This window comes from Callospermophilus lateralis, chromosome 16, assembly GCF_048772815.1.
Source record: "Callospermophilus lateralis isolate mCalLat2 chromosome 16, mCalLat2.hap1, whole genome shotgun sequence".
NCBI classification, from domain to species: Eukaryota; Metazoa; Chordata; class Mammalia; order Rodentia; family Sciuridae; genus Callospermophilus; species Callospermophilus lateralis.
This window is the reverse complement of record NC_135320.1, coordinates 54,247,793-54,267,845: the sequence shown is the minus strand read 5'-3', so window position 1 is coordinate 54,267,845 and position 20,053 is coordinate 54,247,793. Positions and strand designations below refer to the sequence as shown.

General features: G+C 42.3%; 1 protein-coding gene across 1 annotated transcript in view; it reads right to left on the bottom strand.

The window, feature by feature from the left end:
* The window catches only part of Laptm4b (lysosomal protein transmembrane 4 beta), a 62,690-nt gene extending 47,049 nt beyond the window's left edge, over positions 1–15,641 (bottom strand). The window contains exon 1 of the mRNA XM_076835836.2: positions 15,321–15,641. Coding sequence (XP_076691951.1) covers positions 15,321–15,419 — 99 coding nt within the window. The 5' untranslated portion in view covers positions 15,420–15,641. The remainder of the gene's footprint in view (positions 1–15,320) is intronic.
* Between the last annotated feature and the right edge of the window lie 4,412 nt (positions 15,642–20,053).

Below are 20,053 nucleotides of genomic sequence, written 5' to 3'. Positions count from 1 at the left end.
GCCAAGACGCCATTATATACTCTGAACACAGGTCCATGTTAATTAATGAGAAAGGTGTCTAGACAGTGGACAAAGGCAAAAGATGGTCCCCTTGCAGAGGCAACAGCAAGGCTATCCAAAGAGTGAGTGGGAGACTCAGGAGTGCAGGATGTGGGAGTCAAGTGTGAGAGAACATTTTGAATTTCTGAATAGAAAGAGGCAGACCCAGCACAGAGCCTAGTTTGGGGGATGGGCAATGAAGAGCTAAGCTCTGTACATAAAAATATGAAGTACTCGGAGATTCAGAGGATGTAGAAAAAAACAGGGAGTACAAAATGGCCAAATTAATTTTTCAGTGCTACAAACAAGGTGTTCTTTGTGTTCTAACACACTGTTCCCAGAAGGTCAATGAGGCCCTATTTGTAGCAGCCTTCTGCAACAACTTGGATTAGCATAAAATATGCTTTCAAACACTGAAGTCATATTTTTTTACTCCCTGTTTAGTTTTTTTTAAAATATTTTTTAGTTGCAGATGGACACAATACCTTTACTTTATTTATTTTTATATGGTGTTGAGGATCGAACCCAGTGCTTCACACATGCTAGGCAAGTGCTCTATCACTGAGCTACACCTCCCAATCCCCCTAATTAGTTTTAACATACATGTTAAGAGTGCTTTCTTTCTATAAGCTGTTCACCAAAGACAAAAGTGAAACTCATAAAACAATGAAAGTAAAGAGAGAAAGAAACAGGCTTAACCAATTATAAATTTTTTATTCCATTCAAGAACAGGGCTGTAGTGCCAGGGTTGTAGCTCAGTGGTAGAGCACTTTCCTAGCATGTGTGAGGCACTGGATTTGATTCTCAGCACTGCATATAAATGAATAAATAAATAAGTATCTACTGACATTTTAAATATTATTTAAAAAATAAAGAATAGGGCTGTAGGCCAGGTGCAGTAGCACATGCCTGTAATCTCAGTGTCTGGGGAGGCTGAGGCAGGAGGATCACAAGTTCAAAGCCAGACCCAGCAAAAGCAAGGTACTAAACAACTTACTCGGTGAGACCCTGTCTGTAAATAAAATACAAAATAGGGCTGGGGATGTGGCTCAGTCATTGAGTGCCTCTGAGTTCAATTTGTTACCCCGCCCCCCACACACAAAAAGAACAGGGTATGCTGGGCACAGCGGTGCACACCGGTAATCCCAGCCACTCTGGAGACTGAGACAGGAGGATCACAAGTTCTAGAGAAGCCAGGGCAATTTTGTGAGACCCTGTTTCAAAATAAAATAACAAGGGTTGGGGATGTAGCTCAGTGATAATGACCCCCCCCCCCGCAAAGAAAACCCTGTTATTAAACTGTGCTTTATAGTTAAATTTTCTAATGGCAACACTTTCAACACATCCAAAAACAAATTTTAAAATTAAAGATGGAAACATCTTTCTAGAATTGAAAGAAAAAAGTCATCTTGACTACTAACTTTTTTGAAAAGTCTTAATCACCAAACTAAATCAAACACAAATATATATATTCCAACCACCTCTTAGACAAAGAAATGTTTTGTAATCATAATGCTGAACTGTTGAATATGCCTTTTCCTTTCCAAATATTCATCACTATGAATCTAGGTAATGAAACATTTTTCAAGATAATGTCAATATTTGTTAAGTTATTCTACAAAAAACACTATCAGATTACTTTAAAAATCTATGTTATTTAAAGATCTTTGTTCTTAATCATTCTCAAAGTAAACTACTTAAAAGATTATCTAGTAAAGTATCTGTTGCTAATATAAATTTGGAAAAATCTTTTAAGATTCTATTCTTATCTTACTTTCATATGGACTTCAGAATATTAAGATTTTTTTCAATACATTTTGAATAAAAACTAACCAAGTTTTAACTATAAAGGAAAGTTTTTTTAAATAAGTTATACTCCACATATGTATACCTTTATTTTACTTGTTTATTTTTATGTGGTGCCGAGGATCAAACCCAGTATCTCACATGCACTAGGTGAACACTCTACCACTAAGCCACAACATCAGCCCAACAAGGGAATGACTCTAAGAAAAGGAGTTTTGCATCGGTAATTTATGTGTCTGTTAAACCACTGCTACCCAAAGTGTGCTCTACAGACCAGTAGCTTCAGCATGACTAGAGCTTAAGGAAGGTAGAACAATAAGACCCACCCCCCATCAGCAGGAATCAAATATCCAGTCAGACTGACAGCTGGATTCTCAGCACCAAAAGAGAGGTCAAAAGAGAGCAGGACAGCTTCAGTGTGCTAAGAGACAAAACCTGTCAACTTAGATCTGGATATCCTGCAAAAAATATTTTTCAAGAATAAGGGTCAAATAAAAACATTTCCAAAGAACTGCTGTCAGAATTCACCACTTACACTGGGGCTGGGGCTGGGGTTGTGGCTCAGCTTACACTGGGGCTGGGGTTGTGGCTCAGCGGTAGAGCACTCGACTAGCCCATGCGAGGCCCTGGGTTGGATCTTCAGCACCACATAAAAATAAATAAAAGAAAGATATTGTGTACAACTAAAAAAAAAAAAAAAAAAAGAATTCACCACTTACAGATAGTCACTAAAGGAAATCTGAATTACTTCTAACAGGACAGTAATCCTAGACAGCAGATCTGCAGTGTAAAAGAGAATGACAGACCACAGAGTTTCATTGTCTTGGGGGTTAAAGTATCCTTTTGCGTGTGCGTGTGTGTGTGTGTGTGTAGTTGTAGATGAACAGAATACCTTTATCTTATTTGTTTATTTTTATATGGTTTTGAGGATTGAACCCAGTGCCTCACGCATGTTAGGCAAGCGCTCTGCCACTGAGTCCCAGCCCCAAAGTATCCATTTTTTAAATAAAAAATTATAGCAACTGCAAAATAAGACAATATTGGACAAAGAAAAATATAAATATGTGTATAATTTTAAACATTGTACTGTCAATGTTTAGAGGAACTTTTTAAAAAGACACTAAAAAGACATAGGGCTGCGGATGTGGCACACACCTGTAATCAAGCAATCAGCAAGGCTGAGGCAGGAGGATCACAAATTCAAGGCCAGTGTCTACAATTTAGTGAAACCCTGTCTCAAAATAAAAAAGGGCTGGGGATGTAGCACACCTGGATTTAATCCTAAGTACCACTAAATAATAAATAAGTAGGAGGACACAAAAAACATAAGATATAAATGACTGAAGTTAAAGAACTTGTATTACTCAAATGAAAGGCAAAGATAGTAACTGAACTTTTGATAAGGGTACATATTTAAAACCTCTGGAGTGGGCTGGGGATGTGGCTCAAGCAGTAGCACGCTCGCCTGGCATATGCGGGGCGCTGGGTTCGATCCTCAAGACCACATACAAATAGAAAAAGATGTTGTGTCCACCGAAAACTGAAAAATAAATATTAAAAAATTCTCTCTCTAAAAAAAAAAAAAAAAGTAAAAACCTCTGGAGTGAGGGCTGGGAAGGCAGCTCAGCAGTAGAGCACTTGCCTAGCCTGTGTGAGGTCCTGGGTTCAATCCAGTATTGGGGGGGGGAAAAAAAATCAGAAATGAACCACTCAAGTATTTCTATTATTTGAGTGTGATTTCCAATATAGAAAATAGGAACAAAAAAAATGGATAAGAAAAAAATCAAGTCTATCTGAAACACAGCAACAAAAGAAAAAAAAAAAGTCCTCATATATTAGTAATCAGTGTTAATAAATTGACTATTTTTTTCCAGTTGAAGACACACTGTCAGAAAGCTAGGTGTGGTAGCACACATCTGTAATCTCAGCAACACTGGAGTCTGAGGCAAGAGAATCACAAGTTCTAGGCCAGCCTCAGCAATTTAGCAAGGCCCTAAGCAACTTAAGTGAGACTCAAGTTTAAAAACAAAAGGCTGGGATGTGGCTCAGTGGTAAAGTGCCTGTATTTTTTTTTTTTTTTCCTTTAGAGGACACTAATTATGACTGTAGAATGATTTGAATACTTACTAACTTTTCATTTGGTACTGGGGTTTAATTCCCAGTAACCCCCACCCCAAAAAAAATACTGTCAGATCAACACTCTGGCCTTTGTCTTCAAACCCTCTTATCAGAGTGCCACACATCCTTCTTTGTACCATTTACAACAGCTATGTGCTTAGTGACTTGTATTATTTCCAGAATATATTAATTACTGATTAATATTTATTTCATCTGCTCCACCACAGATTCCATGCTGGCAAGGACTGGGTCTATTTTGAATCAACACTCTATGTATTGCCAGCACCTGGCACAATTTCTAACACACAGGAAGTCTTCCATAAAACCTGCAAAAAAAAGGGAAGAGGGAAGAAGAATGAGGAAAGGAGGAAGAGAACAAAGAAACAAACTTAGCCAGGTGCGGTGGTGCACACCTGTAATCCCAGCGGCTGGGAAGGTTGAGGCAGGAGGATGGAGTTCAAAGCCAGCTCAGCAGCTCAATGAGGCCCTAAGCAACTCAGTAAGACTCAGGGATGGGGTGTAGCTCAGTGGTTAAGCGCCCCTGGGTTTAATCTGTAGTTATAGCTTCATGGACAAGAGAGTGATCCTCAGAGGCTTAGAAATAAGGCCGTCCTTAGACAGGAGATCAGCCTAGTTGATGCCCACCCTCATCTGTTTCCTGTTTAGGCTTATCGGGTATAAACTGCCTATCCAGCCAGGCACGGTGGCACATACCTCCAATCCCAGCCACTGAGGAGGCTGAGGCAGAAGGATCACAAGTTTGAGACCAGACTGGGCAGTTTAGGAAGATCCTGTATCAAAAAATAGATTGTTTGGGCGTGGTGACTCATGACTATAATCCCAGCAGTTTGGGAGGCTGAGGCAGGAGAATCACAAGTTCCAAGCCAGCCTCAGCAAAAGAGGTGCTAAGCAACTCAGTGAGACCCTGTCTCTAAATAAAATACAAAAACAGGGCTGGGAATGTAGCTCAGTGGTCAAGTGCCCCTGAGTTCAATGCCCAGTATCAAAAAAATAAAATGGAAATGTAGCTCAATGGTAGAGAACCCCTGGGGTTCAATCCTTAGTACCAAAAAAAAAATACACACACACACACACACATATATATATATATATATATATATATTTTTTTTTTTTTTAAATAAACTACCTAGCTGTAGATGACATCTCTTGGTCTTCCTGGTAGCTGAGTTACACCTTCTTTTTTACTGGCATATAAGTGGAAGAAAGGTGTGTAAATCGCTGGGATTACAGGTGTATGACACTGCACCAGGCTAGTAAATCTTAAAGTTACTGTAAATTCACTTGCTCATGAGACCTGCCTTGAGCACTGTTTGTAAGCCTACGTGATCTACTAACACACATACTTTTAGAATAAACAAATAGAGATTCAATGTTTTAAGGAACCTATAATAAAGGGTACATTCCAAATGTTACCTATACAGAAGAGATTGTGTCACCTCAAGATTCTGAAGACCAGATCACCATAAACTACTTGTAATCCATGATCAAAAAGAACTGAGTTCACCAGACTGATGTCATTCCCACGTGCATTCCTATGCCTACCCCTCACAAAGTTTCCTTTAAAAAGAAGAGCCCTGGGCTGGGGATATAGCTCAGCTAGTAGAGTGCTTGCCTCGCATGCACAAGGCAGTGGGTTCAATCCCTAGCAACAACAAAAAAAGAAGAGCCCAAGTCAGGCATGGTGGCATGGCACCTATAATTCCAGCAACACTGGAGGGTGTCGTAGGAGGATCACAAATTTGAGGCCAGCCTTGACAATTTATCAAGACCCTGTCTCAAAATAAAAAATAAAAAGGACAAGGGATGTAGAGCAGTGATAAAGCACCCCTGAGACCCCAAAAGCACCTTTCAGTCTCAAGATAGCCCACATTCTCAGAGTGTACTGTCACCTTTCACTTTTCAATAAAGCTCTTCCCCTTTAGGGACCTAATGGGTTCTTAAATTCTTTTCTGCCAGGTGTCAAGAGCTGGGTCAAGAGAGTGGAGGGGTCCTCCGCTTCCAGAGAACCCCTGGAACCCCATCTCCCCTGACAGATCCACCAGGCTGTCTAGATGAAAAGTTATTAAGTATTCAAATCATTCCACAGTCATAATTAGTGTCCTCTAAAGGAAAAAAATACAAGGGTCTAAAAATAGAAGTATTCATCTCAATGATAATTATATTTTCCCACTGAATATGAACCAATTGGCATCCTGGTTTTATATACCAGTCTACTATGAATTCAGTCGGGATGAAACCAGGCATTCAACTTCAGAACATTGACAACATCCTATCTGAAGGTTCAACTAAGGAAAGACAGGTTTTTGTTTTTTTGTTTTGTTTTTTTGCTGGGGGAAGTGAATACTGGGGATTGAACTCAGCCACTGAGCCACATCCCCAGCCCTATTTTGTATTTTATTTAGAGACAGGGTCTCACTGAGTTACTTAGCACCTCTCTTTTGCTGAGGCTGGCTTTGAACTCACGATCCCTCTGCCTCAGCCTCCTGAGCTGCTGAAATTACAGGCACCCAGAAGAAGGATCGGTTTTTATCAGCTCATCGTCTAGCCTTGTCTAGTGGTTTCTTTCTTTCCAACCCATAAAAACTCCTTGTTTGCAGCCCTAAGCCCTCACTCCCAGCCAACATGGGTATCAGTACTTACTCTGTGCCAAGGGTGCTTTACCGCCTCAGCACCAAGGAACCAACCAGTCATGTGATTTCAGCATCTCAAAGTTAGTTTAAAAAGGAAAGCTCAATCTTATTTTTACTAATAATTTGAAATAATATTTCCAATGCTAAATAAAAATTGTAGGAAGGAGGTCAGCAGGGCGTGTTGGCGCCCTGTAATCCCAGAGTTTTGGGAGGCTGAGGCAGGAGGATTAGGAGTTCAAAGCCAGCCTCAGTAATGGCGAGGTACTAAGCAACTCAGTGAGACCCTGTCTCTAAATAAAATACAAAAAAGGGCTGAGGATGTGGTTCAGTGGTTGAGTGCCCAGGTTCAATCCCTGATACCCCCCCACCAAAAAAAATAAATTGCAGGAGGTCATTGTTTTGATCTAAACTCCTGCACTAGCTAGGTCCCACACATAAGACTGAAAATCAGAATTGAGAGATGGGGATATAGATATAATTCAGTTGGTAGAGTGCTTGCCACACATGTACAACGCCCTGGTTCAATCCCTAGCACCCAAAAAAATAAAATAAAATGGAGTCACTCATGCTCAGTTCCAGGTCACCAAATGGAATCTAAATTGCTTTATCTGGCCTTCCAAGAATCAGGATTAAAAGAGCCAGATTTCCCAAACCAGCCAGTGTCAATTGGCAAGATAATGAAGTTCCCTGGACTTTAATCCTTTTACACAAAGAAAGGTAACTGAAGAAACCTGACACCAGTTACTTTCCTGTTGTACAGTTTTCCTGTCTAGCCTCACCAGAGAGTAATTTTGAAATAATCAATTTGCTTTTTATTCTCTGGTTCTGCTTTCTTCATCCCTTTCCATTCTATAAATCCTTATTTTAGAGAATGAAGCAATGCCCAACTCTGCAGTGCAAAAATAAAGCCAATTAACAATTACAAATTATTTTAATTATGGTTTTTGACTGCAAAGCCTGGGTCCTTTTTCCCTCTCAGAAATTGTGGAACCAACAGCTAGACCTACTACTGACTGAGCAGTGGAGACTTCTACCAGCCAACATTTTAAGGCATTTGAGCCTTTATTCTAGGTGGCAGGGGCAAGAAGGAAGGAAACTGGACTTTTTAAAAACCCAGTATTTCTCACTATCCAAATGGAGTGCACTCCTTAAATCAGATGGTTAAAGTCTGGGTGACAAGAGACACATCATTCACCAACAAAAACCTCCATCTATGTTATTCACACCATTAGCAAATGGAGACCTGGGCTGGAAAGAACAGGTTATCTGCTCTATATTTCGTATCTAGACAATTATAACATACCCTGGCCTGGTTTCCACCCATCTAAAACAGGCTGCATTTCCATCTTCCTTAAAAGCTGCTTATCATATCGCCCCTGTTCATAATTCTTCAATGACTCAATGATTCCCGCTACCCAAATACATAAATCCAAACTCTTTTTTAAAATATTTTGTTGGGCTGGGGATATAGCTCAGTTGGTAGAGTGCTTGCCTTGCATCCACAAGGCCCAGGGTTCAATTCCCAGCACCACCAAAATAAATAAACAAATAAATATTTTGTTTTTAATTGTAAATGAACAACACCTTTATTTTACCTTTATTTATTTATTTTTATGTAGTGCTAAGGATGGAACCCAGTGCCTCACTCATGCTAGGCAAGCGGTCTACCACTGAACTTCAACCCTGGCCCCTGAATCCAAACTCTTTATCCTGATGTTTTAGTCTTTTATAATCTAGTATAGTGGGGGAAACACTAGGCCTAAATAGGGACTATAAGTACCATGAAACAGTCCATATTTTGTCCTGGAACTGAGACAGGGATTTAGGATAAGGAGAAATATGGAATCTTAAGGGGAACACCTCAACCCACTGAAATGTAGTCAAGCTACTGAGATGCAGAAAACAGTTGCAAACTTTGGGCCATGCCTTAGTACAATGAGACACACACAAGCACAGGAAAACTGGGGCAAAATTGCATAGCTCCACACTGGATCCACCTCCAGTCCAGCACCTGATATAAATATTGGACCCCAACCCATGGCAAGGATTCTTGCTCTTGAGACAGCCCGCATTCTCCCATTGAAGATGTGTCTACCTCTGTCTATGCATTTGTACAGCTCATGCTAATCCATCACCTATGTCAAGAACCCCATAGGTCCTGGGAACTCCTCAGACAGGAGACATCTCTTCTCCTGTGACAGAATTCCGGGCCAACTCATTGAATCAAACAGCTGGAAAAACTATTAATCATAAATGAGCATATCACCACCTATCCAGCCTGACCCAAGGTTGCTTTGAGATCTAAATAAGAACAAATGTGAAAACTCACTAAAAACTATCAATCACTCTACAAATGCCAGTTTGTACCCACTCTTCTGTACCCACACAAAAATCAATAGCTGTTAACATTAGGCATACAAAGAGAAGCCACCAGGCTTGGGTACACAAGCCATCCACACCTTCAAAGTGAACTGCATTCAAAGTGAGCTGATCTGAAAGGCCAGGCCAGGTCACAAAGCAAATGAGACCAGCTATCCTGACCTCTTTCATCCTTTGCAAACCAATACACTTTAAGAAGTGTGTTTGGCACAAAGAGGCATTCAGTATGTATTTGCTGAGAACTAAATTCCTAAAACACAATTATGAAAAAGGATGATAGGTGTGCAAAGGGGGACTCAGCCCAGATGTCAATGAAAAATACTTCCAACTACCAGTACCACATGGTGAAACAGGAAAGGACAAAGGAGAAAGAATACCTTGTGTGCAGTGAGAAAATCAGATCCTAAGGTAAAAATATTCCTAAGAAAAATAATTAATTAAAAAAAAACATTCCTAGGGCTAAATATTCCTAGGGTTGTGGCTCAGCGGTAGAGCACTCACCTAGTACGTGTGAGGCCCTAGGTTCGATTCTCAGCACAACATAAAAATAAATAAAATAAAGGCATTGAATCCAACTAATATATATAAAATAAAGGCATTGAGTCCAACTACAACTAAAATATATATACATATATATATATTTTTTTAAAAAGAAATTCCTAAGAAACGTTGACTTTATCCTAAGGAGTGTCCTAAGCAGGCAACTTTCATGGTCTTCCAAACATTCTCCCCTCCTCCCAGTAATTGTCTGATTCTTTGAGAAATGAATTGTCCCTTGGCTCTCAGGCTGGCTGTTTCAGATAAAGCTAATCTCGCCCTCAGTTCACACTCCTCCTCATCTATTGTTCAAGAGAAGAGGACTATCTCAGACTTAAATTCATCAGCAGATTCCAGTCCTATATCCCTGACCTCAATGTTTGCTTCAGGGATGGACAGAAAAACTTAAGCTTATCAAATCAGAAAGAATTTCAGGGTTTAAAGCCTAACCATCTAAAAGGACAGTTTGGAAGGGGAGGGGTTGGGTGGGAGGGGGTAAAATGTGGCCATCACTAATAGGTTAATGTTTAAAGAGAAAGGCCAGTCATTGTATGACAGTAGCCAAGCGAGAGCTAAGGGGAGCCTAAACAACTGTTACAAGAATGAAAACAGAACAGAATAAGGAGATAATCAAAGTGGACTGAGATTTAGAGAAGTTCACCCTTAGTATCTGCAGGGGATTAGTAAGGTTCAGGGTACCCCTTGGATGTCAGAACCCTGGGACACTCAAGTGGCACGGTATTTGCATAGAATCTAGCACATCTTCCTTACACTGTAGCTTGGCTAGTTTACTTATAAGAGCTAATGCAATGTAAATGTGATATAAATTGTTGGTATACTAGTTGTATTATTTAGGAAATAACTGAGATAGAAGAAATAAACAGGGAAAAGGGAGAGAAAAGAGAAGGAAAGTGCGGCTGGGGTTATGAATCTAAAAGGCCCATTGTTATCCAGAGCTGGGGCCTCTGGAGACACTGAGGGGCTGTGGAGATCTGCCCTCCAAGATTTCAGACATGGAGTTCAGAATAAGAAGAATAAGCTTATTGGGGCTGGGGCTGTGGTTCAGCGGTAGAGTGCTTGCCTAGCACATGCAAGGCCCTGGGTTTGATCCTAAGCACCATATAAAAATAAATAAAGGTATTGTGCCTAACTACAACTAAATAAATAAATAAGATTATTGAAGGGATAGAAAAAGGGGAAGGGGGCACTCTGGAAAGTAATCTCTAGTCGTAGTTTTCCTCCGGAAAGTCACTCCCTAGCTTCTGAGAAAGCTACAAATCTTAGAATTGCTGAAAATTCACTCATGTATGAAAATTGCCTTCTTTTGATTAAAGCCTTTGTGCAGTGTTCACTACTTTCAGATTAAACAAAGACGATATATTTTAAGAAATCTATTGTAAGATGGGCCTGGTGGCACATGCCTGTAATCCCAGCAGCTCCAAGGGCTAAGGCAGGAGGTTGGCCAGTTCAAAGCCAGCCTCAGCAACTTGGTGAGACCCAGTCTCAAAATAAGACATAAAAAGGGCTAGGGATGCAGCTCAGTGGTGAAGTGCCCTGGGTCCAATCCCTGGTACTTGTAGACAGAGGACAAGATGCCAACCTGAAGATCCTGGGGAGGACCACCCTCCATAAACTCCTGTGATCCATGATTGAAGAAGCTCATTGACCAAGCTGGTGGCATTCCCATGACTTCTCCCATGCCTCACCCCCACAATTCCCTTTAAAACAAGTGCTTCTCCAGACACACCACCCCCACCCAACCCCACCCTGAAGAATGTAGGCCTTCCCCTTTCACATTCTAATAAAGATCTTCCTCTTTGTTAAAATCTGAAGCTTCCTTAAATTCTTTTCTACCCTGGTTAGGGGCTTAGAAGGTTCCAGTAGAGGAATCCTCAGCCACCAGAGATACTCCCTTGAACTCCCTACAATGACATTATGAGAAAGGAAAAAAACTATACATATTCAATACAGATAATATCATCCAACATTGGTTGAATGTGCGGATGCAGAGCTCTCAGATACACAGGGCTGACTGTACTAAGTTTTGTTGGTGACAGAAGAGAGGAACCCCAGACAGCAACCAATCTGCCACAGGTATTTCTTTTAAAATCATGATGCCTCTGGAAACCAGGGCCAGTTGCTCTTCATTCTGTGAAAATAGACAAGCATCTTACTTGTCTATTCAAAGATGTCTGTAATTGGGCTGGGGCTGGGGCTGTAGCTCAGTGGCAAAGCACTTGCCTAGCATGTGTGAGGCACTGGGTTCAATCCTCAGCACCACATAAAAATTAATAAAATAAAGACATTCTGTCCATCTACGGCTACCAAAAAAAAAAAAAAAAAAAAAGATGTCTGTAGTTATTAAGTTATATAATCAACTTTTACATCTTAGGTATTTTTGTTTTGATAAGTTTTGATTTATTATGTATATAACAGATATACTGTGGAACCATCACTACAACCAAGATAAGGAAAATATTTAAACTTGCCTTAAAAAAAAAAAACTTAAGTTCCTATTGCCCATCACACCCAAAATTAATCTGAGATAGATCACAAATATAAAAGCTAAAGTTTTTTTTTTTTTTTTTGAAGAAAGCTTCCAGAATAAAACATAAGAGTATCTTTATAACCTTGGGATGGGTAGAGATTTCTTAGAACACAGAAAATATTAACCATAGTGGGGCACAGTGGCACACACCTGTAATCCTAGTGACTCAGGAGGCTGAGGCAGGATGATCACAAGTTCCAGGTCTTTGCAATTTAGCAAGACGCTGTCTCAAAATAAAAATTTAAAAGGGCTGGGATTATAGCTCAGTGGTAGAGCGCTAAATCCCCAGTAACCCCCACACACAAAAATAAATAAATAAACAAATAAAGGAAAAATACTAATCATGAAAAGAAAACGACTGACAACCTGAATTTAAGGCAAAATTTAAAACTTCTATTCCATTAAATATACCATTATGAAATATACCACTATGAAAATGAATAAAGAAGCCACATATTGGACTGTGGCTGTGGCTCAGCGGTAGCGCACTTGCCCTGGCATGTGAGGCACTGGGGGGTTCGATTCTAAGCACCACGTAAAATAAAGATCTGTCAACAACTTAAAAAAAATTTTTTTTAAAAAGCCACATATTGGGGAAAATATTCACAAAATAAATATTTAACAGAGGACTGGTATCCAAAATTAATAAAGAGTTCCTATAAATCAATATGAAAAGGAGACAAAGACCAATTAAAAATGAGCAATATATTTCCCAAGGGGAGACATTTGGTCAATGAGTAAAGACTGGTGAGCAGGATGTAGAAAGGTGTGGTGTTCTTCAGTAGCTCTGCTCCCTAGCCAGAGGGCAGTCTTAACAATATGTTCACAGAAACTTAGTTTTGGATAATCAAATTACATTAAATATGAGAAAAACTCCCTGGGGGGGGAGGATTCGGGGCTGGGATTGTGGCTCAGTGGTAGAGTGCTTGCCTGGCCCGGGCGAGGACCTGGGTTGGATCCTCAGTACCACATAAAGATAAATAAATAAAATATATTGTGTCCAACAACTAAAAAATAAATATTAAAAAAGTCAAAAATTGTTTTGTGAAATGCAAAAGACTTTCAATAGATTACTTTCAATAGAATTCAGGTAGTCTATTGAAATCTAATCCAAGCTTCTTACCCCTTTACCTAAAGCAGCATTCTTATACACATCTGCTGGAAAGCTTTCTAATTATCTTTCAAAAGGCCATATATTTTCAAATGCTAAGTAAATGCACACACACCAACAACTACTTCCACAAAGAGCATGCTCAAACAGACAAAGCATGCTGAGTACTCTCCTTTTATCACACCAATACTGTCTGGTTGGATTATAGCCAACAACAGGGCTCAAGCAGATTTATCTTTCCTGTAGATCATGTAGTACATTTGCCTAATGCAGTGCCCTAGATTTTACAAATTACATTCACTGATGCACTTGCAAGTCTGCAGATTTGAACATTTTCAAGAAGGACACTAGACACTTATATAAAATAGTCTCCCTGATCATCAATAAAATAACTGTTTTGAAGCCACTTACCATTCTTTCACTATGATTTTAAATGTCTGTAAATAACTCCTTGGTTTTTTAGAAAAGTCGGGGTTAAGCCAATACACTGAAGCTTAATCTGCATTCACACCGCTCCGTAAGAACCCACACAGACCAAAGATCAGTTTGAAAGCTTTTAAAGCTAAAAATTTCTGCTGCATGGCTATGCTAGCCACTGAACTAAAGGAAAGCTGAAACTATGAACAGCACAGTGAGCATCATGGGGTGGGGAGGGCTCTGAAAAATAACACGACAATTCGACATAATGTCCCCATTATATAAAAAGTGGCCAAGTATTACCTATGAGCCAACAAATACTGACTCATGCTGTAGTAGATAATAATGCATTCTCATTGAAAAGTTCCACATTGCCATGTGACTCCCTTTTCCCCCAGTATTGGGAACAGAACCCAGGGGCGTTTCACACTAAGCTACATCCGCAGCTCTTAAAATTTTTTATTTTTATTTTTATTTTGAAGGTATCACTAAGTTACTGAGGCTTGCCTTGAACTGGCGATCCTCCTGCCTCTGACTCCTGAGTTGCTGGGATTACAGGCGTGCGTTACCGTGCTTGGATCTTAACTATCATTTTTAAGGCATTTCCTCGTGCTGCAGCGCTATTCACTGCAAAGCAGCTCGGGTCTAACTCTCTATCATGATGTCACAAAATTCAAAATGCAGAGGAATTCGACTCAGCTGGTGCAGTCTAGGGTTGCCAACAATCACCCAACGGTGGCTCAGGACAGACTCCATCAGGTTTCCTCACGGTCCCTAGAATCCACTGCTCTCGTTGGAAATAAGACCCTAAAAGTGCCTACCTAAAAACAAAAACAAAACAAACAAAAGGCCAATTCTGCCTGCTGTGCCTGTTGAGAAAAGGTAAAGGGATCACCTGTCCAGGGGCAGTAAGAGGTGAGTGGGTGTGTAAAATGGCTTCCCCGGCAGACTGAAACACACTAAATTAAAAGCAAATGCTTTCCTAAAGTAAGGGCTTTAAAACAAACAGCGTTGGGTTCCCATTCACAAGGCAAACAAGAACTCCCAACCGTTTCAACTGGATCCGGACCTGCAAAAGAGCGAACGTCCTGCACGCCCGAGGCGACGCGCGCAGGGAGTTTGAGCTGCCGAATTTGCACCCGACCCTACAGGCACCTGAACTGCCCCAGGGACCCAGGACCCCCAGGGACCCAGGACCCCCAGGGACCCAGGACCCCCAGGGACCCAGGACCCCCACCCCCCACTCCACTGCCGTCTTAACCAAAAACCAAACCCTGCGGGGTTAGGACGAAAGAGTTCTGCGTCCCCGAGCGCACTTTCACCCGCACCGTGAGACACACTGGAGCCCCGCGCGCGGAAGCCCGGCTCACCGCACCACCTCCCCCAGCCCGGGCGCAGCCATCGCCGCCGCCCCCTCGACCCCCTAATCGCGGGCCCGCGGCCCCGGCGGTCTCGGCCTCCCCCCGCCACAGGTTGGCCGAGCCCGGGGAACTGCAGCCAGGCTGGCCGGAGAATTAAGTTTCTAATAATATAACTTTAGGCGGATGAGCGCCGGCGTCACCCAACCCCGAGGCCGACCAACTTGGGGGCGTGCAAAGCGAGGTGAGGGCGCGGGCCGGGGTCGCGTGGGCCGGGGTCCCGGGGCCCTGGTGCTGCCTCCCCGACGCCCGCGCCCGGCCCTGGCAGGTGCGTCCCCTCGCGTGGCCGCGCTCACCAGGTACCAGACGCCGAGAAGGATGGTGCCTGTGCGGACATGGCAGCACAGGCAGCAGCTGTTGGAGTAGAACCGCGTCCAGGGCGCGACCATCTTCATCGCTCGGGCGGCGGGTGCAGTGACGCGAGCGCACCACCAAGTTTGGGAAAGCGTCGGCCGCGTTGCTCTCGGCCCTCCGCGCCGCTGCTGCCGGCTCCTCCGCCGCTCACGCTCCAGACCAGCTAACCCACTCGCCTGGCGCCGAGCTGCCCCGAAAGCTCCGAGAAGCTGCCGCGGCGGGACCCTGCGCTCCAAGGCTGCGGCGCGAGCAGGAGGATAGAGGGAGGGGCGGGGCGGCCCTGCGTCACGTGACCGCGCCTGGACTCGTGACGTCAACGCGGGTTCTTGCCAGCTGTGGGCGCTGAGATCCCGGAGTAAATAAATACATCGTTGCTGCCCCTAGGCCCGTTCCAGAGTCTGCCTACGGTGGAGTTCCGGGCGTGGTGTCTTTCCTTTGGCTGTGGGTGTAACTTTTGCTAGGAATTCTAGATGCTAACGTGTTTGTTGCGTTCCCCTCCCCCTTCAACTTCTGTCCTGCTGATAATCCATAGATGCAAGGCTATCACTGTGGTTATCTTATAAACTAGAGGAAGGAAAACTGCATGGTGTGATTCCAGTCAACTGCAGTACTTTGAACCACTACCGAAACCCGCTGAGAGCAATTTGTCTCCACTTCCCAGCTCCAATTACCATGGTAGTAATCTTTTCCCAGAAAATAGAATGTGTGTCAAGGGCATCCTCGCTGTGCTTGGGTAGCATTTTTAATCATGACTGCAGCTCTAAAGAAACAATCATCAAGCCAATTACTGCCTGGAGGTCTCTGCAAGACACAGCAGAGTGTTAAGAGAATTGATAGGACTACAATTCGTGCTTTATTTTCTCTCAGCTGATTTTTTGTTTGTTGTTTTTGTTGCTGTTGTTTATCTTGAAGGCCCTCATCCAAGGTTAGCCTCTGTGAAAGTCAAGAAACTCAGATCTCCGATAGGTTTTCAGCACGTGCAAAAGTTTAATTTCAGACTTGGAGCAAGGGGGGGAAATTCAGTTTAAATTTCTTAAGGGTAGATTATGTAGGAAGAAATATGATGTCAGATAAGGCTGTTAAGTGCTATACTGGTTGTTGCGGAGCAGGCTGAACAAATGTTAGCTGCAGGGTGGGCTGGACACTCTGACACTCACCCTCACCTGTCTGGTTCCTTATCTTCTTTGCCTCAAGTCTGAACACTCAACCCCACTAGAGGTTGAACACTCGACCCCCCACCCGTCTGGTGCCAGGGAAACCGACGTCTGACCCCTGCCCCGTCTGCCTGAAGGCAGAAGATGACACCCTTAGCAACTACTGTAGAAGCCAAACATTGTGTGGGCTATAAAAACTCTCTCCTGCCTGGCCCCGCCCCCCCCCCTCTCGTCTCTTTTCTCTCTCTCTCTCTCTCTCTCTCTCTCTCTTCTCTCTTCTCTCTCACTCTCTCTTTCCTCTCTCACTTTCCCTCTCACTTTCTCTTTCTTCTTTTTCCTCTCTCATGCTCTTTCTCACTTTGCTCTCTCCCTTTCTCTCTTTTTCCCTTCTCTCTCTCTCTCTCTCTCCTATTTATCAGACACTGCCACAATAAAGAACTGTTGGTCACTGAGAGAGAGAGAGAGAGAGAGAGAGAGAGAGAGAGTCGTTTTCCTTTCACTGGTGAATTTTACAAAGTTGTAAAGCTGCCATATTCTTATTGTATTGCTTAAACTTTGACCCTAAAGGAATCAAGAGCCATCCCCCACTCCATTCCCCACCTCAGGCCTCTGAGCAGAAACAATAAGTAACATTGTGAACATGAAAACTTAGCATTTGTTTCACTTTCTCTCTACAGAGTTTTTTTTTTTTTTTTCATTAGAGATAATTTTCTTTCTAGAATCTTATAACGGTTAATATTTAATTATGAGTTGGAATGTAGCTCCATGGTAGAGCACTTGCTTGGCATATCCAAAGCCCTGGGTTCAATTTCCAACAATGCAAAAAAAAAAAAAAAAAAACTATTTAATGAAGCATACTGTAAGTACAAATGATGGAGGCGGGAAGCAGACCTTGGAACACCAAGCTCTTCTTTATTCAGCTGGGGAGTTAATCAGTCAAACACCTGATGTGGTTCATTTTCACAGTAGAAAAATGGCGCTGGGCTAAAGCAAAGGTCTGAGTTTTATAGGCTTAATTTAGGGAAAGATAGGAGGGTAGTTCCAGGGGTTCATTGTATTGGGGTCAGCTGATCCATTGGGGAGGAGTCAGGCACCAGTCAGGTGAGAGTTTCTTCTGTGTTCTTCTGAGTTTTCCCTTCCTGCCTTCCCACTTCCCACAGCTTTTAAATGACAAAAGCTTCCATTTTACCCCCCACAAGGCGGGTGGTGGAACAACTGCAGATAGCCATGCACACAACTTTTACCCAGATACAGGTCAAGTATTAGTGCTTATTAGTGCTTTGAGAAGGAATGGAAATATAGAATCAGAATGGGGAATGCTGAGGTTAAGTTGTGGCTCAGTGGTAGAGCACTTACCTAGGTTCGATCTCAACACCACATAAAAATAAATAAATAAAGGTGTTGTGTCCCAGACAAGGTGGCACAAGCAATTCCAGAGGCTGAAGTAGGAGGATGGAGAGAGTTCAAAGCCAGCCTCAGCAAAAGTAAGGTGCTAAGCAACTCAGATCCTGTCTTGAAATAAAATAGAACACAGGACTGGGGATGTGGCTCAGTGGTCGAGTGCCCCTGAGTTCAATCCCTGGTACCAAAAAAAAAAAAAAAAAAATTGAGAGAATTCAATTGAAGGAGGCTGGAAGTAGGCAGAGGCCCTACTTAGACGTACCTGGGTTACTCCCTTTCAAAAACTGACATGCTTAACTAGAATACTAATTGCAATAATGCGGTTATTTGGAAAAACCACTTTTCTTTCATCCCTCTGAGCCTGAACTTTGGGCCACACTTGCTCTTTTCCTGCCAGAGCCAAGAATAGCAGCTTCTGTCAACTAGTTGGGTTGTTTTGCAACTCACTCATGTGTTCTCTCCCATTCTTCAGTGTCGCCACAGAGCCTTCCCTACCTGGTTTTAAACACTTCTCACCTTTAGCACTTTATTTTTTTTTAAATACATTTATTTTTTAGATTTTTTTTTTAAGGTGGACACAATATCTTTATTTTACATTTACATGGTGCTGAGGCCCAAACCCAGGGCCTCACTCATGCTAGGCGAGTACTCTACCACTGAGCCACAACCCCAGCCCCACCTTTAGCACTTTAGAACTTGCAACTTCTTTGATACCCAGGGTCATTCTCTTATCTTCTTATACTCCAATTTTCCCCCTCTTATGTTATCCCTTTTCCCCTTCCTCCACGTTGAGATACTCTTCAGTAAAATAGGGGAAACTTTTCTTTCCATCAGATAAATAGTTCCTCTCCTTTCTTTTTCAAATCTTGTTCTTATGACTAGTTGTGTTTCAGTTCATCTGTGAGAAATCCAACTGGCCCAGTAGTCATTTGTGTGTGTCCCACTCTGTGTAAGGTATAAAGACTTTGAGGCCACAAAGACTTAGTTCACATTCTGTTCCTGCTGTCAAAGTTGATCATTTAGTCTAGTGGCACAAGTCACTATGTGCTAACCAGAATGTGTGCCAAGCAATATTACAGGTAAAAACAAACTGCAGTGGGAAAGCACAAAGGGTTTAGCTACAGTGAAACTCATATTAGTTCACATTTTGGTTGGGCCTACTACAGGGTAAACAGGCCAGGGAAGGCAAAGAAAGGAAAGTCAAACTGACACCAGGAGTCAGGTAGGGCCAGGTAGGTCTTTGGTGCAGGGAGAGTTTCACTTAAACTATCTCCATCACCTGGGCAAGGATCTTCCCCAAAAGAGATGTAAGGAACTCTCCAAAGGAGGATTACCATCTTGGTTTCCTGGAAAGGAAAAAGACAGGTCATGCTTCCACTAGATGTGTTAGGAAAGAAATTCATGTACCTATATTAGGGGTGTTGTTGAATGTCTTCTGCAGTATTGAAAGTACTGCTCTCCTCCTACATAAGACAAAAGAAAACTTTGGAGGCCCCTCCTGCTCCAAATAAGTCAGGGATTTATTCATCCATCAACTCAGTGAGCAGGAACTTACTGGGTATTCCTTGGATCTGAGCATGACTGCTGCTTCAGAGAACAAAAGATAATCCCTATATATACAAGGAGCTCACAATTTAATTAATGAGAAAGACAGACCACAAAAGAACATAATAGCAAGACAGGTGTGTTTCTATGTATTCTGCAGAGGTTGCTTCCCATATATCAGCTTTGGGAAGATCAGGAAGGGCTTCTCAGAGGGAGTGACATCTAAGTTCTGGCTTGTAGGATAAATTGGATTTGGCCAGGGATAAAGAGAGACAAAGGATGTCCCCAGGCAGGATGGAAACAGGATATGCAAGGGCTGGCAGCTGGCAGGCTTGCAAGTTTAGTGACTGGGAATTTACATTTGAAGGGAAGAGGGGCCGAGTCTGGAGAGGGGAAGCTAAGGAAGTTCTAGGGATGTTATGTGGGTGGGGGAAGAAATCAGATGAAAAGCTTTTCTTGCGTATCTTTTCTGAGGAAAAAAAAGGAAGGCTTAAAGAACTACAGAAAGTTTCATAAATATTAAATGTCACCTGGTTAAGTTATATGCAAAAGAGATATGTAAAACCATCTACATA